The sequence below is a fragment of the Pungitius pungitius genome, chromosome 1 (genome assembly GCF_949316345.1).
Source record: "Pungitius pungitius chromosome 1, fPunPun2.1, whole genome shotgun sequence".
In the NCBI taxonomy this organism is placed as follows: Eukaryota; Metazoa; Chordata; class Actinopteri; order Perciformes; family Gasterosteidae; genus Pungitius; species Pungitius pungitius.
Window position 1 is genome coordinate 15,690,497 of NC_084900.1, and position 16,277 is coordinate 15,706,773.

The 16,277-nt window shown below is 51.9% G+C and overlaps 2 protein-coding genes across 8 annotated transcripts in view; both read left to right on the forward strand.

Annotated features, from left to right (window-relative positions):
• tmcc1a (transmembrane and coiled-coil domain family 1a) overlaps positions 1–11,621 on the forward strand; it is a 31,087-nt gene extending 19,466 nt beyond the window's left edge. For 2 of the 7 annotated variants that reach the window (XM_037478258.2, XM_037478259.2), the window contains 4 exons: positions 6,260–6,517; positions 6,742–7,427; positions 8,619–8,754; positions 9,731–11,621. In XM_037478258.2, coding sequence (XP_037334155.2) covers positions 6,260–6,517; positions 6,742–7,427; positions 8,619–8,754; positions 9,731–10,045 — 1,395 coding nt within the window. In that variant the 3' untranslated portion in view covers positions 10,046–11,621. Of the gene's footprint in view, positions 1–1,162; positions 1,739–1,781; positions 2,909–4,477; positions 5,367–6,259; positions 6,518–6,741; positions 7,428–8,618; positions 8,755–9,730 lie in introns of those variants that run through there. The other 5 variants (XM_037478260.2, XM_037478264.2, XM_037478262.2 and 2 more) reach the window with 4 other exon arrangements.
• A 1,491-nt stretch (positions 11,622–13,112) lies between these two features.
• The window catches only part of plxnd1 (plexin D1), a 44,385-nt gene continuing 41,220 nt past the window's right edge, over positions 13,113–16,277 (forward strand). The window contains exons 1-2 of the mRNA XM_062562696.1: positions 13,113–14,486; positions 15,890–16,066. Of these exons, the coding sequence (XP_062418680.1) occupies positions 13,275–14,486; positions 15,890–16,066 (1,389 nt within the window). The 5' untranslated portion in view covers positions 13,113–13,274. The remainder of the gene's footprint in view (positions 14,487–15,889; positions 16,067–16,277) is intronic.

The following is a 16,277-nucleotide window of genomic DNA, read 5'->3' on the forward strand; positions in this document are numbered from 1 at the left end:
TACACAAGTAACAGTAACTTTAAACAAAAATGAATGACAAATAATAAATCCTGTGAATTTATTTAATATTTCTCCCAAAATAAATTATTATTTTATTCTAAAATAATCTAAAAGTCATGTGTTCATTTTGAACCCTTCAGTTGGACCTGTTCTGCGATGCTTCAGGGACTTCCTGTCCACAGAGCCGTGTTAAGTCTTAAAAGGCCTCCATGTTTCACATCCGTTTAATACCGAGGTCAAACCTCCGAGTCACACGCTTACATTCCCACCCAAACAAGTTGGGTTTGTCCTTTTTTTTTTTTTTTTTTTTTTACATAAGCAGCCTTTTCCCTAAATCCTCCCCTCTCTCTCCGCTCCCTGATCTCCTCCCTTGCTCTCATTAAAGCCTGCATTCATGCCCCTTCCTTCCCTCCCCCGGGCTTCTGCCCTGAAGTCTTCAGTAACCCTTGGCCTGCCCCCCCCCCCCGCTGTGCTCCATCTCCCTAATTGGTTTGTACACTTTGGACAGAGACGTCTCTCAAACACCGGGGACTTCACAAAAGCGCCGACGCTCAGAAAATGAGTGTTTGGAGAATTTGAAGATGAATTTGAGTGTGATTACCACCGATGACCTCATGTCGAGATGAAATAAATGAACACGGGATTACAGCTGCCATCTTATTTCTTCTCCCCAAATGACGTGCCGCTAATGAACTTCTAGTAGAAATGGCCTCCAAGCTGTCGCTGTGAAACGGCGAGACCATGACCAAAGCCGCGCTGGATAAATAATGCAGTGACGCAATCGTAAGCCCAAGTCGGCCGTGTGAGGACACACGGGAGCAGTTTGGAATAGCAGATTTGCACTTGTCATGTGACCGGGCACTCTGTGTAATCTGGCGCTGCTGTGTTCTTTGTTTTCATCAGTCAGCAGAAGAAGATTCGTTAACGTGATCCTTCGGGAAGCCGATTGGCCGCGACAGTCTAGCTGTGAGATAATTGAAAGGCGGGAGTGGACTTTTTTTTGTTTTTTGTTTTCTCGCTCTCTGCTCTGAACTAGCCCCCCCCCCCCCCCCCCCGTTTGGCGCAGAGCTGGCCTAGAAACTCCAACAGAAGAAAAGCCTCCCCTCCTCCCCTCACAAAGCTCTTTGCTCTGCTCCCTCTCTCGCTCCGTCTCTCTGACGGCTCCCCTCACATCCGTCCTGCGGGTCTCTGCCTCTCTCTTCTCCCTCTGAGGACCAACACTTAACTCACAGCAACGTCTTCCCATCTTTTCAGCCCCCGCTCAACCGCCTCGGCCCCAGACCCCCCCCCACTCCCATCCCCATTGCTCCCGAGGAGTCCTTGTTCTCCCACGGATAGACGCCGTTTGCGGGACTCGTGCCTGAGCTGCTTGGTGGCAGCGGCTGCTGCGGGAGACGCCGGCACATCGCTCCCAAAGACTCGCCGGCTGTCGCTAGTCCCGCTTCTTTGGCGCAGGAGCCCAACCGGATCAAGCACAGTACAGTCCCCGTCGTCGCTGTGGAGTGGGGTCGCTGTCCGGTGGTCTTCGGGTCAAGGAGGCTCTGTTCGGGAGCGGGGGGGGGGAGGAAGGGTCCTGAGTGATGAGTGCCCTCTCGGGGCCGAGCTCCTCCCCTCCCCGAGGGACGCGCAGACGGGTAGACGGACGTAGCGGGAATATCCGATCCAAGCCCCGCGCATGCGTCCGCCCGCCATGGAGGTCATCCTCAACCTGGTAGCTGGCGACGCATCGCCCCCCACCGTGAGTCTGCCCCCCACCCCCTGCTCGCCGTCTGTGGTTGAAGCTTTTTGACTCTTTTTGATTTCATTTACTTTCTCTAAGATGCAAGCTGATGTCGTGAACCCAGCGTGTGAGACGTGTGTCCTGTAACTGAGTAGGAGTCTGAATTGAAAGATTAGAAGCGGTTTCTAAAAAGCCACAAAATATCTCTGTGCAAAAAGAGTCTTGAAATCGTGGGTCTTTGTTGTGATTAAGAGGCCAAAAAAAAGCCTCATTTTCTCTCCAGGCCTGATGTCTCAGCTGATGTGTGTTTCTGTTGGATGTGAACCCGGAGGGTTTTTCACACCCTCGGAATTCCTCAGGAAATGCACTGGCAGTAGTTTGTGCTGATTCCTGGGTGATTGAGTAAAGAACCACTTGTCCGGCATCACATGGAGTTGTGTCATTTTCTGTCCCTGCTGTAGGGGGCTTGCTGTTGCCACATTGTATCTTTAAGACTACAAAACACACACATTTAAAACAAGATATTTTGTGTAAATTTGAGGACCGCTTGTTTCAGCATGCCTGTGTGGAACGTGAACCCATGAGGAAATGAAAAAGGAAAAGAATAGTTAAGGGTAAAATATGGAAAGGATTTGTCACAAGCGCTGATGTTCTTCATAAATAACTACAAAGTTCAGCTGAACACCTCCCAATAAAGCACATGCGCTCACCGCATGCTCGTGTCCGCTCTACCACCTTAACCACGCGCCGGCATCTGATCCATTTTTATCTGTCTGATAAAAGACAGCAGGACCCCTGCGTAGTGCCATTTTGCTATGACAACCGCCTTGGGAATGACTGCAGGGTTAAAGATCGAAAGCGACTAATCATGAGTGTGAAGTTCAGTGATACCGAGATGATTGCTTTCTATGCCTCCCGAGTGATAAAGTCAGACAGAGACGCCGGATATAACGGTGAGAGAGAGGACGGCGGTAAAATGTAAAATTAGTGTTCACAGGTACACGGCTCACCTGCCGACCCGGATTCTCCCGTCCGACGTGGACGCCACTCAAGGATATCTCACTCGGTAGATCAGGCCCGATGGAGAAGCAGACCATGTGCTCTACCTTCTGCCTGACTTCACAGAGTGAATAGGCAACAGGAACAGGCGCTGGCATCGCAGGGATGCGAGGCGTAACCACCAACAAGGTACCGCCGCATACACATTGACCTTGATCCAGTTTACAAAACAAAATGGAGCAACTGTACCAAAACGCGCACAGCTCCACTGTGGTGTGTAACTGCGGTGTTTACGCTAAATACAGTTTGAGACCCTTATATAAGCTGTAAGTCTGTAACAGGTGGGCGTTTGTTTCGTTCTTCAACGTGTGCTGGACAATTCTTCAACTTTCAGTCCAGCAGTCCAGATTGGAAATAGGCCTCACATTTGCCTCTGAATGTATTTACTGAACTGTTTCACCTGATGTAACAACAAATACATAATATGGCACTTAGTGAAACTGGGGGGGGGGCGGGGCGGCATGTCTAAAGCTGTTAAAGAGCTGCTAAATCACCCTGAGACACATCACAAAGGCCCGTTTGACCTACGACGAGTGGGCGGGACCTGCGTGGCTTGGACATTCTGCAGCACCAGATGGTTTGATAGTCCAATCACGCCCAATCAAGGCGGAGGCTGAAGGTAAGTCAGGGCGGCACTCTCACGGCTCTGACCAGCTTTACGGGCCCCACAGGCTGCCCCCCCACCCCCCTCCTCTCACTCTGCTTCCCTCATTAGGCTACACCGGCTCCAGTGAGGCAGGGCCTGTCGCTTCTTGCTTCAGTGGCTCAGCTCGGCTCTGTTAACACTGGCAAATTAGCCTAATCCTTCAGCTCGCCATCTTTAATTACATGCGCACGGGGGGGGGGGAGAGAAACTCCATTTGGGGACGACACTGATCGGCGATTAGTCCGCTCTCTTATCTGCAGCATCGGAAGGTGAAAGCAGCGCGGGGCGGCGGTATGAAATCAGGTCATACATGTGCAGCTAGCCGTGATAAAGGAGGGGGGGGGGGACCTGACGGTGGTTCGGCCGCTACGTAGCTCTGCAGAGAGGGTCCTCCGCCGCCAGCGTGCACACATTGCTCGCCCTTCTTCTTATCAGTGCGTGGAAGCTTTACTCTGCATCGCGGGGGGGACTCTGGGTCCAAAGGGTTCAGCTCCCTCCCTTTGACCTCTTTATCTACCGGATAACTTTAGTCATTTAAAATGATTCAGATAATGTCTGTAAGAAGAGGCTGGTACGAATGAAACGGCTTAATTCACACTCGCCCCCGTCAAGCTATTAATACCGTTTTGTTTATAGCCGAGACCGACCAGGTGCCGCTGTGAGACGTCACCTCGGGGTTCTTCCTCCCTGCGCCGGCCCAGCAGGCTGTTCCAGTTCTGATTCATCCCGTCGCCTCGGCTGCCCGGCAAGAGGGTTGGATCACTTATATAGACTCGCAGTGCACACAACAGTTGTCCGGTTAACTGACTCTGAAACGCTGTCGCACAGCAATAAAAATGATTTACCGTTTTTCATGTTTTAAGCCAAATTATCTGATGAAGATGAGTTGCCAAATCTTGTTTTCCCTCTGCTCAAAGGAATGTGCCTTTAGCTTTGCTGTGTGTGTGTGTGTGTGTGTGTCTCTTTGTGTAGGTGTGTCTACAGATGGATGTCAAACTGGTTTTTCTTGCCGCTCTACTGGCTGCACAGACAGAGAGTCTAGAAGCTGGTCTCAGGTCAGCAGGGCCCAGTTCGCCCTGTAGCCTCACGTTTAGCTCCATTATAAGATTAAACTTTCATTCTTATTACATTAATGTACAGTAAAACAATCTGATTCGCCAAAACAAGGAGATTTCTGTTTTATGTTGCGTATTTGTTTGTTGATCAACGATCACAAAGGACAGCCTCTGGTTTGAGGTCAATGCATTTATGTTCAAGTGTTTGTGGTTAGTTTAAGATGAGCTTAAAAGGACAGTTCTCCCCAAAATAAAGTAAGCGCTGTAGTGCTATTTATCATTCTAGGTTGTTTTGGTGTTGCTTAGTTTTGGCCTTCTTTTACATACACTAGTTTTCCACAAGGTCTGTGGGTAATCTTGAGGAACATGGCTCTTGATTGTATTGATGTGAAGGCTGATAAAGTATTAAGACACCTGTAAAATAGAGTAAATACTTCCTTCTGTATTCTGACGCAGTATAATTATCCAGTGGCTTTCTGGAAATGCTCTATTGAAGTACAAGTACAGCTCATTGTACAGTACTTTTGTTGTATTCCAGTATATACGCGCTATTTGCTTTCCTGGTTTCGGGATGATTGACGGCTGCCTGCCGCGCAGCTCGGAGGATGATGTCATGGCTCAGCTGTGAGGCAGGGGGCGGGGCTTAGCGCTGCGCCCGGTTCACGGAGATTTCAGGTGCTTCTTTCAACCCTCACGACGAGCGCGGCGAGCTGCAGGGAGCGCGGCGCGGCGGAGCCTCCCACGAACCTGTTGTGTGTTGTATTTTTTATTTATCTTTTAAATCGTTTTAACTTCCACGGAGCGCGACAGCGGAAGGACCGAGCCGGTCTTCGGTGGGGGGGGGGAAATGCACTGGGAAAAGTTCCTCCGTGTGACCAATGGGAAGGTGAGCGGCCGTTATTTAAAAAGTACAGCTGGTTTGTTTTTAACTTCGGGGGAATGTTTTTTAACGTGGACTCTTTGTTGCTCCCGGATGTGCTTTGTGTCACCTGTTAGTCATGCTGCTGGGCATGCAGGTGAGCCGGCTTGGTTTTGACCTGTTGTGGTAATAAAGGCATGTCTCTTCTGAGAAGTTCCCATTGTCCTGCCTGGCTTTTCTCATAGCTGCTGCTTAGTCTGTGTGCATCAGAAGAGCATTCTAGTAGAATATTTAGATCACAGTGCCTAGATGAATGACAATCAACTCTAGTGTCAGTTTATTCTTCATGTCATTTGAGAGAAAATCATGATTCAACATTTGTGATTGAAGGTGCTTTCGGTTCATTATCTATATCTAATAAGGAAACAAAGGAAACCTCCAGTTTCGAGAGATTCTTTGGTTTTTACTCCAATGCTTTGTGGCTAATTGACAAAATCAGGTGAGTGTTTGAACAACAAATATGAATCTGTGAAACTACTGTGAACAAACATCTAATATCCTGTGAGTCTTTTTATTCATCGTCGCTCACTGAACAAATCGAGATCAAGTAGAGATCAGGCTGATAGTCTTTTCATTCTCTGCTGCCACCTGTAGATTTACTTATTGAAAATGATTGTGTGGTCAATAGAAAACTGTTGATTTTGTTTTCTATGGATGATTCTTTTTTTTTTTTTTGGTACTTTCTTTTCTCTGAAAACGAATGGAAAAAATGTCACCCTGTCAGTTCCTCTTTGAGGAAACTGACCGCGAGTGGCCTTCACAGATGTCTTATTTTGCTTTCTTCTTGGCAATTGGCTGCAGAAATGCAGAAGCCTTTTCTGCATCCGTCAGCATCTTTCTGTCTCTTTGTCTCCTCTCAGATCGACCGGCTGGAGGTGAGCGGGCTCGTCCAGGCGCCCCTGGCCGTGTCGTGCGCGGCGGACGGTTCGTTCCCGGGCGGCGAGGACGGGACCCCCGACCCTCAGCGCACGAGGCAGGCGATCGCCCAGCTGCAGCAGAAAATCCTCAAGCTCACCGAGCAGATCAAGGTCGAGCAGACGGCCAGGGACGACAACGTGGCAGAGTACCTCAAACTGGCCAACAATGCTGACAAACAGCAGAGCTCGCGCATCAAACAGGTGGGATGAGAAGCTGGAGCTTTCCGTATGGATTCATCAAGGAGACTACTAATCCAGGCTTATGTGACTATCGGTGTATTAAAACCATAACCCCTTAATTCACTTAGATTGTCCTCAAGGGGCCGGATGGAGCTGGTACTACATGTCTTACCGCGGAGTGGATTATTGCAGTGTAATGCTCCCTAAAACCCTTCGCTAATCAAAACCCTTTCTGTGGCCGTCAGGTTTTTGAGAAAAAGAACCAGAAGTCGGCGCAGAGCATCCACCAGCTGCAGAGGAAACTGGAGCATTACCACCGGAAGCTGCGGGAAGTGGAGCACAACGGCATCCCGCGGCAGCCCAAGGACGTCCTGCGGGACATGCAGCAGGGCCTGAAGGGCGTCGGAGCCAAGGTCACGGGCTTCAGCGAGGGCGTGGTGGACAGCGTCAAGGGCGGCCTCTCCAGCTTCTCCCAGGCCACCCACTCCGCCGCCGGGGCCGTGGTCTCCAAACCCCGGGAGATCGCCTCGCTCATCCGCAACAAATTCGGCAGCGCCGACAACATCCCGTCGCTCAAAGACTCCCTGGACGACCCGTCGGGGGAGGAGGGCGTGGCGGAGGGAGCCCAGGGAGCGTCCGCCGGGCACCACCTCCAGCCGAGCCCCAGGTACGGCAGCGAGGACGACTGCTCGAGCGCCACGTCGGGCTCGGCGGGGGCCAACAGCACCACGGGGGCTCCCGGGGGCCCCCCGAGTTCCAAGGGCAACACGCTGGAGAGGAGCCAGAGCTCCAGCCTGGATATGCTGCTGCAGGAGGTGCAGGAGCTGAGGGAGGGCCAGGCCAGGCTGGAGGAGAACCTGGACAGTCTGAAGAGCCACTATCAGAGAGACTTCACGGTTGTTATGCAAGCTCTGCAGGAGGAGCGCTTCAGGTACACACTGAACGCAACACTCACCTGTTCATGTCTGCTCCGCCCTCTCGTCAGCCTAGACCTCCTCCTCACAGACATAAAGGTGCCGCTCTGTGCTTCGTGCAGATTTTGAGTGTCATCCTCGTGACTTTTTGTTCATACTGCGTAACCAGTGCTATTAAAATAACTAACTAGTTCCTTTCCCCTTTAAACTGATGGTTGTGTTGCCTCTCTGGTGTCACAGTTCTGCATCTCGTCTCAGGCTCAGACGTCTCTCTGCTGCTTTTGTTTTGTGTTTGTCTGAGAGCAGTTGGCTTTCAAAACAAAAATCACACACACACACACACACACAGATGCAAATTCCTCCAGAATGTCCCGACAAGGGGGCACGGAGATTAAGAGGGCAGGACAATGGGCGGACGAGAGATTTGGTGAGCGAGCAGCTTACAGAGCTAAAGAAACACGAGCATTTTTCTCCCTAAAATGTCCATCTGAATTTGTGTTTGTCCTAAAATAATATCCACCAGAACGGAATGACCCCCGAGGAGCTTTTTTCAGCCGGCCTCTCGGGAATAATAGTTCACAAACCAGTCCTGTTGCTGAGTGTCTATTCAGGGACTGAATCCCTCACTTCCATGACCAAGAATAGCCGAATATCAGTTTTAATTGTTGCAACAATTCTGATGATTTTCTTATTTAAAATCAAAGACATCTGTTATACTGTATCCAGTCCTCTTTGATAAATGCTAAATAAAGACATGACCCTGGGCTGTGGGAATCCCTGCCGCTCTCCTTTCTCAATTCTCTAACCCGTAAAGGACCGAACTCACAACCGATTGATCCAAAATCCTACCAAACACATTTTTGTTCATCCTACCAAAAATGTTTTAAAAAAGGACTCCAACCGGACGTACACAGAGAGCGTCTTAACGTCTATTCTTGTCCCGTTCTGTCCGTCCTGCCAAAACAAACAACACTAAAGATCGCTCTCCTCCTGCTGGGAACCTCCCATCGGCCTCTCTCTTCCTGATTGGCCGGTTGGATCGGCAGATGAGCCAGCGTGCCCTAATGTTGTCGGGGAGAGTCATCCGTTCAGTCGGGTGCCGTGTGCTCAGATGCCCTCAGGGTCTGTTTCTGCTAAGTCCTACTTGTGTGTCCAAGCTAATTATGCCCCTGACTCTCGTGTGTGTGTGTGTGTGTGTGTGCGCGCAGGTGTGAGCGTCTGGAGGAGCAGCTGAACGACCTGACGGAGCTTCACCAGAACGAGATCCTCAACCTGAAACAGGAGCTGGCCAGCATGGAGGAGAAGATCGCCTACCAGTCCTACGAGAGAGCCCGAGACATCCAGGTCTGTCCTCCGGGCACTTTAAATATTAACAGGCCACCAAGTAAATCACTTCGGCCCAAATCATCGTACTTTTAAATTGGCTGCTTCAAAAAACCAGCCTGGCGTAGAAATGAAGCGTCAGAGAGAGAGATGATAAGAATGTTTAGAGGATAAAGGGAAAGGTTCAATTAAACGGTCCCGGTCATCACTTCTGAGCCAAGTTATTAAAAGCTGTTACGTAATTCCTGATAAACCAACAGGCCGTTAACGGCATTCAAATTCATACGGAACTTTCACTTCTTCTGACATTTGACTATTTATTTCCGTTAAGTCCCTTAACAACGGGGCCGTTGTCACTGATTCCTTTTCCCTCTCAACACCTGCCCCCAGAGTCAAGCAGCTAGCCCCCGTTAGCTATGACAAATGTTCATTGCGATACCTCCACTTCCTGTAAATATCCTCCCGTAGCAGCGTCCGTCCGGAGGTCTCGCACGGTCGAGTGCTAAAGAGAGCTTAGCTATCTTTAAATTGCTTTTTTTAAGTTGCGCTAAGTCAATTAGGTCTGCTGCGACTAGACGTCAAGTGTAAGATGGTCTCACACACACACACACACACACACCTCCCATCAGCTCCTGGCAGTATCTCCTTTGTCCATATTGACACTGTAAACGGGAAGATGAGACTTGTGTGGGTGTGGGTGTGTGGGGGGGTCTATTTACGGTCTCATTTGCCCATCGGCTGCAGTTCTCGTCCATGGAAGCGGGGGGCGGTAGAGGTTTATGAAATAATCACCCTATCGAGGGACACCTGACAAGTCCAATTCATCAGCTCAGCTGGACGTTGTACCTGTGGCGTTGAACTGTATTGTACCCGGGAGCGATCATGGAACCTTCTGGCAGAATGCGCTGCAGTAAAGTGGCCACTAAGTGCGTCCCATGGTTTCAGTTCTCTACCCTCCTGAGCTGACAGAGTTTCTTTCTTTTGTCTCCCTGTGCAGGAGGCGTTGGAGGCGTGTCAGACCCGGATCTCTAAGATGGAGCTGCAGCAGCAGCAGCAGCAGGTGGTCCAGCTGGAGGGGCTGGAGAACGCCACGGCCCGGACCCTCCTGGGGAAGCTGATCAACGTGCTGCTCGCCCTCATGGCCGTCCTCCTGGTCTTCGTCTCCACCGTGGCCAACTGCGTGGTGCCGCTGATGAGGACGCGCTCCCGCTCGCTCTCCACCCTGCTCCTCGTCCTCCTGCTGGCCTTCCTGTGGAGGAACTGGGAGGCCCTCTCCGGGTTCACGCACCGCGCCCTGCTGCCGCCGGGGTGAGCGCGCCCGCCGCTACCGGTGTCACCCGGTGATGCAGCTTTAGCCCGCGCAGGACGTTTGAGGGGGCCGCGCCCGCCGCCACCTCCTTCTAGTGCGCTCGGCCCGCGCACGCTGGTAGGACGGCGCGGAGTCGAGAACAATCGATTTTCTTTCAGGAAGAACGAGACTGTTTACATTTCTGAAAATGAACTTTGATGTCGCTGCTCCTCAGAATGCAGTTTTTATCCTTTAATCAAATGTAATGTTATTATCTCTAATAATATTATTTTATTATTGTCAACGTTATTTTATTCAGTACCATGTAGCATCACGCTCCTCTCACTACACGACGGGGAGCGTGAGTCAGGAAACCGGGCCGGCGATTTGCTCCAAAGGCCCGGTCCAATTGTAGAGACATGCAAATGTGGTGATGTGGTTGATTGCCTTCAGGTGGAGAACGCGGCTGAAAAAGAAACCTTCCTGGGAGTTGCTCCTTTTCTTGCTGTGATGAAATCTGTTCATACAGAATATTTTTTTGAGACGACCGGAGACTTTTTTGCGCTTCACCATTTCTAATCATGTGCTTTTACTTATTTCTTTTTTGTATACTATTATTAAAACAAGAAAAACTGTTTCCCTGGGGAAATAACAGACAGAACGGGCCGGCTTCAATGGGCTCCTCGCCATGGTAACGGCACATAAACACACGCACAACATCTGGTCATTGTTTAGCCTCTGCCATATTTGTGTATCTAATGCAATGACGAAAACGACCGCTGTCCCAGAAAAGAACGGAATGAGTTTGCCAGGTTTAATGGTCTCCCACTACCTGCCATGTTTGATGTTTGAGGTGAGCAGGGAGAGCCCTGCTGGTCCAGCTCCACCTCAGCTGGGGCGCTGCTGCTTTGTATCCACAGTGCAAGTCATCTCCACGTCGTGTCAGGTCCTCCTCACCCAGTGCCAAGGGACGGATGAAAGACAAGGGTTGCTCAGCCGGTGTTGTCCTCTAGTCAGGAATGTCAAGGATGCATCTCTTATTTGATCATCTCCCCCCTCTAGATCTTCAGATGTGTGTTTCTGGACCCCGAGAGCAGTTCCTCGGTCTTTCGTCAATTCTTCCTCTCATCGAGTCGAGGACACGACATTTCGTGATGAGAAGCTTATTTAACGACTGGTTTCTGAACGGCTGCACAGCTGCACTTTAGCTCGAGGCGAGATGCTCTGAAGGGACACTCACTGTTAGGACAGAAGGGAGTTGTCTCCAGTCAGGGTCGCTGTCATCCTTGTCTGGAGATCCCCCCCCTCCCCCCCCCTCCCTCCCCCCAACTAAGAGGATCCAAGCGCCTCTGCCTGCTGAAATGTTGTTTAAGTCGATCCCTTTTCGGGTCGAGCGTGCAAATGAAATGGTAGATTTCATTGATCTGTTTCAATACGTCTTCCACTGCGAGAAGGAGCTGACCTTTTGACCTTGGAGTAACACTTAACGATGTCTGGGGGGGGGGGGGGTAGGATTGTGTGCTATGCCACCCCAGTGCCTTCTGATGTTTTTTTGTAAGTGTGGAATAAATAAAGTGCATTCCCAAACTAACTGCTGAGCCTTGTTGTTTCTTGACTTTAAATTCCAGTGTTGTTGTTGTTGTTTTGTGTCCATGTCCGCTTCACCCTCATCACTGCGGGATGAGCTGATGAAACACATATTGCAGGTTCCTCGTGCAGCCACTAGGTGGAGGTGTTAGTCCTCGTGCGTCCAGGTGCTCTCTGTGATGCTGACCGCTTCCCCGCAGGACGTCACGTCAGGTTTCTTTTTGTTTTTTTTTCCTCCATTATGTCAAACTTTATCAAAGCTCGCTTTTCCACACCGCCAGATAGTGATGCGCGTGGCCGTCCGCCAAGGTAAACACGGGGCGCACTTATCTGCCCCACTGAGGGCAGAGGGGTGGGTTTACCCCCCCTCCCCACCCAGAGGGGTCCTGTAAATAGCTATTAATGCTTGCATGTATTCCGAGATAACGCTCGTGGGGCCTGCTGGGCGATGGTGGCGCATGGAGTAGTGTGATGCGCTGGGAGCCGCAAGGTCGGTGGCTTGGATCCCGGCTTCCCCATGTGCCATGTCCAAGTGTCCCTGAGCAAGTCACCTAACCCCTAATTGCTCCCCAGGCAAAATGTAACGCGTGGGTTATGACGCAATGGAAGTCGCTTTGGATAAAGGCGTCAGCTAAATGACATGTAATGTAATGCTGAGCGCGTGACACATCCGCGGCCACTCAGCTCCATTCAGAGATGTGAGCATATGTGCACACACACCACCCAGAGACAGGAGAGAGAAAAAAACCCTGCTAACTATAATTGTGCATTTCTGAGTGGGTTTCAGGAGGGGCGCATGTGTTGCGCTTGAATATTTATGAGGCAAAGAGCGCAAGAAAAGCTGCGTTGGATGGATCTGAATGTCAAAAAGCGGAAAGGTGCGCCGAGGTGCCCATCTGGTAGCACTTTCACGGCTCGTCCAAAACGGAGCCCTCCGGATCTGCAGAACTAATCTGGGAGCCCAGGGAGCGTGGAGCACAGGAGGTGGGACGGTGACCCGTCATTAACCCCAAAGACGAGCGGAACCGGGGGGGGGGGGCACCTTTAAAGACAGAATGGGCTATGTGGTCATTAACGGAGACATTTGGCAGGATGAACTCACATTATAACCTAAACGTAAACATAAGACTCGTGATATATGAGTGGGAAGAAAAGGTCAAATTAGCTCTAATAAGTGGGATACGTCTAATAATTGTACAATCCTAAATAGAATTGCTACCACGACTTATTCCCACTGTTCCCAGTAGACTCACTTAAATCACTTAAATGTGTACTTTGTGAAGTATTTATTCACGGACACATGTTTTGAATACACATGACCAAAACATCACTCCAAGTCGGATGGCCTCTGTGCGCGCGCGACAACATCCGGGCTTTACGCATCGACGAGTAAACCACCAAAAATGTCTCCTCAAAACAAGAGGTCCTCCTCGCACCGAGGCTCGTGCGCGCCCCGGGAGGGACGCTGCTGCGCTGTACAGGGGGGGGGGGGAGGCAGCGCGAGGAGGAAGCACGACTCGCTTATCGCGTCATTCCGGGTCCAGGCGTTGAGCAGGAAACAGCCTTTCCTCTCGGGCTGTCAGCAGCAAAGGGACAAACGCACACTTTTGCCATTGCTCAATGCACCCCTCGGCACAGAAGACGCGCAAGCCGGCCAGAAGGAAAAATGCCTCCTTCGATAGCGATCGCTGCCCTGCTGCTCGGCGCCCTGGCCTTGGAGACGCGCCGCGGTGCCAGCGCGCTGCGCGTCCAACAGGCGTTCGCGTCCCCGAATCGCACCAATAACTTCGCGGTGGACCCCGTGTCGCGGAGGGTCTACCTGGCCGCCGTCAACGCCGTCTACCAGCTGAACGGCACCCTGGGCGTGGAGGCGGAGAGGAGCACCGGCCCGGTGGAGGACAACCTGTTGTGCCACGCGCCCCAGCTGCCCCAGGCCCCGTGCGAGCATCCCAAGTCCCTCACCGACAACCACAACAAGCTGCTGAAGCTGGACCGGGAGCAAGGGGTGGTGCTGGTGTGCGGCTCCGTGTACCAGGGCTTCTGCGAGCTGCGGAGAATGGAGAATATCTCGCGGATCGCGGTGGAGTTCCCGCACCACGGCGAGAAGACGGTTTTCCCCAGCATGCTCAACATCGCCGCCAACCACCCGAACGCCTCCACCGTGGGGCTCATCTTCAAGAGCCACGGGGGCAGCACCCGGCTCCTCGTCGGGGCCACCTACACGGGGGCCGGAACCCAGTTTTTCCCCAAGAACCACAGCAAGGAGGACCTGCGCTTTGAAAACACCCCGGAGATCGCCATCCGCGCGCTGAACATCAATGATTTATCCCGACTTTTCACCTACGACATCAACCCGTCGGAGGACAACGTGTTCAAGATCAAACAAGACGTGAAGACCAAGAACAAACTGAACTTCGTCCACGCGTTCGCGCTCAAGACTTATTCCTACATCGCCTTCAATAACGACGCCAAGGTGGGCCACAAGGAGAGCCAGCCCAACAGCATCCTCGCCCGCATCTGCCTGGACACCGAGAGCCCCCGGAAGCCCAGCGGGCCGGAGAGCAGAAAGCTCACGGAGTCCTACATCCAGATGCCGCTGCAGTGCGGCTCCAACGGGGACATCTACAACCGGCTGCTGTCCGTGTACCCCGCGGAGATCCAGGCGCGGGACGGGCGCGGCTCGGAGCCCTACCTGTTCGGGGTGTTCACCAAGGCGGACAGGAAGTCCGCGCTGTGCGCCTTCAAGTTCGGCGACATTGACGAGGAGATCCGACGAGGGCGCCGCAACTGCTCCAACTCGCCCAGCAGCGACGTGCAGGTGCTGGACAGCGTCATCCAGGGCTCCGGGGCCGCCTGCGTCCAGAAGGGGAACCTGGTGGTAATTAAACACCCAAATATTACTCTTCAAGTTTCAAGTTCAAGTGTTTTTTTATTTGAGGCTAAATGGCGCGTTGAAGCGAGTAAACGTTGTTAGAGGTTTAGAACTTTATTGTAATTACAATAAAGCCCGCTTCTTATTTACAGAGACGTGAACGCGCTTGTGGATCTCGGGTGGTTCCCCTTTCCCTTTTCTCCCCTTGGCCCCTAGGCTCTGGACTTGCGGGCTATCTCGCGTGTCACGAGGAGAGGTCATGATAGATGGGGGAGATGCTCCCTGAGCCCCGCTGGGGGTTGTGGGAAGGGTGAGACTCCCCCCTGACATCCAGCAGCTCCCCTTGTCTTATCAAATGTGAAGAGAGCCCAATGGTCTTCTTTGTCCTGAAGCTCAGACATGTCTCCTTCCCTTTACACGCTATAAACGGACCTCAATTTTAGGGCCAATATCAGCGAATCAAAGGGCGGCTTTGTTGTAAAACACGTGGCCGACTCTGGTCTTCATGCGTTCCACTTGCATGAAACAGACCATCTGCCCCGGAGCGAACTTTGCTCTTCTCATTGAGTCGTGTCCGTCATCGGAATGCTGTGAAATCTAAACTTTTTACATGGAGGTTGTTCTGCCAGACGGAGCTGAGGTCAAAGGAGGGCCCCGTGGCCACTGTGCTGTCAACCCCCCCCCCCCCCCCCTCTTCCACACTGGGGCTGCCTTGTGGCCCGTGGCCCCCCGGGGGCCGATTCTCTCGTGACCAGTCCTCTGGATGCCATCTCCATGCACAACAGCTCGGATCAAAGTGCTTGAGGTTTTTTTTTTCCTTCATATTTGGCTTCAACCAAAAGCCAACTACAAATTACATTAGCAGTTGAGAATAAACTCGGGCAGAGCTTTGGAGCAACACAACCGACCCGCCGCTCAAATCGAGTCGTTCTTCAGTTCCACATCCGTGTTGCTGCAGTCTGAAGGCCGGCAGAGAGGCGAAGCCAGACAAAATGTACGATAAGAGACACAAGGCCGCGAGCACAAGGGCCCGTGGGAAACCACTCTGCAAATACCCTCTCTGCTTAATTCTCCCTGTTTTTCTTTTCCCTTTTTTTTCTCCCTTTTTTTGCCTTTGCACGCTCTGAGATATTCCGAGAATTCCCAACAGATCCCGATGCTCACCGACGCGTGGCACTAACGTTTTATCGCTGCCCGCTGAGGATTTGACAAAAGCGGCGTCTGATGAGTGTTGACGACCCTCGTTGAGCCCCTTTCAAGTGCTCCGAGATGTCTGAAAAGTGATTGGGAGGAATGAGCGGCGCCGCCGCGGCGGCCGCTATCAAGGCCCTTTCGCTGCTTTCATCGTGCGCCCCGAGCTCTCTCAATTGCGCGTCTGTGTGTGTTTTTGTGCGTCGCTTGTGTTGCAGTTGCAGCCCGACCAGCTGGACTGCGGCGCGGCCCACCTGCAGCACCCCCTGGCCCTGCGGAGGTCCCTGAGGGCCGCCCCGCTGGTGGAATACACGGGCCTCAGCTCGGTGTCCGTGGACAACGTGCACAACCACACCGTGGTCTTCCTGGGGACCAGCAGTGGACGACTTCGTAAGGTGAGACGCACACACACACACACACACACACACTCAGTAACTCGCGTGGGGCCAAATCATTGTTTTGCCAGTTTTAAATCACGTCTTGAGGGCATGAGAAAGTAGTGGATGGCAGGTCCCACGTCCTAAACTTGGAGACTGGAGTCTTGTAAAAACTCCGCTTTGGTTCCCACCACACAGATTTAGTTTTGCTTTTTAATGTCACACTCGA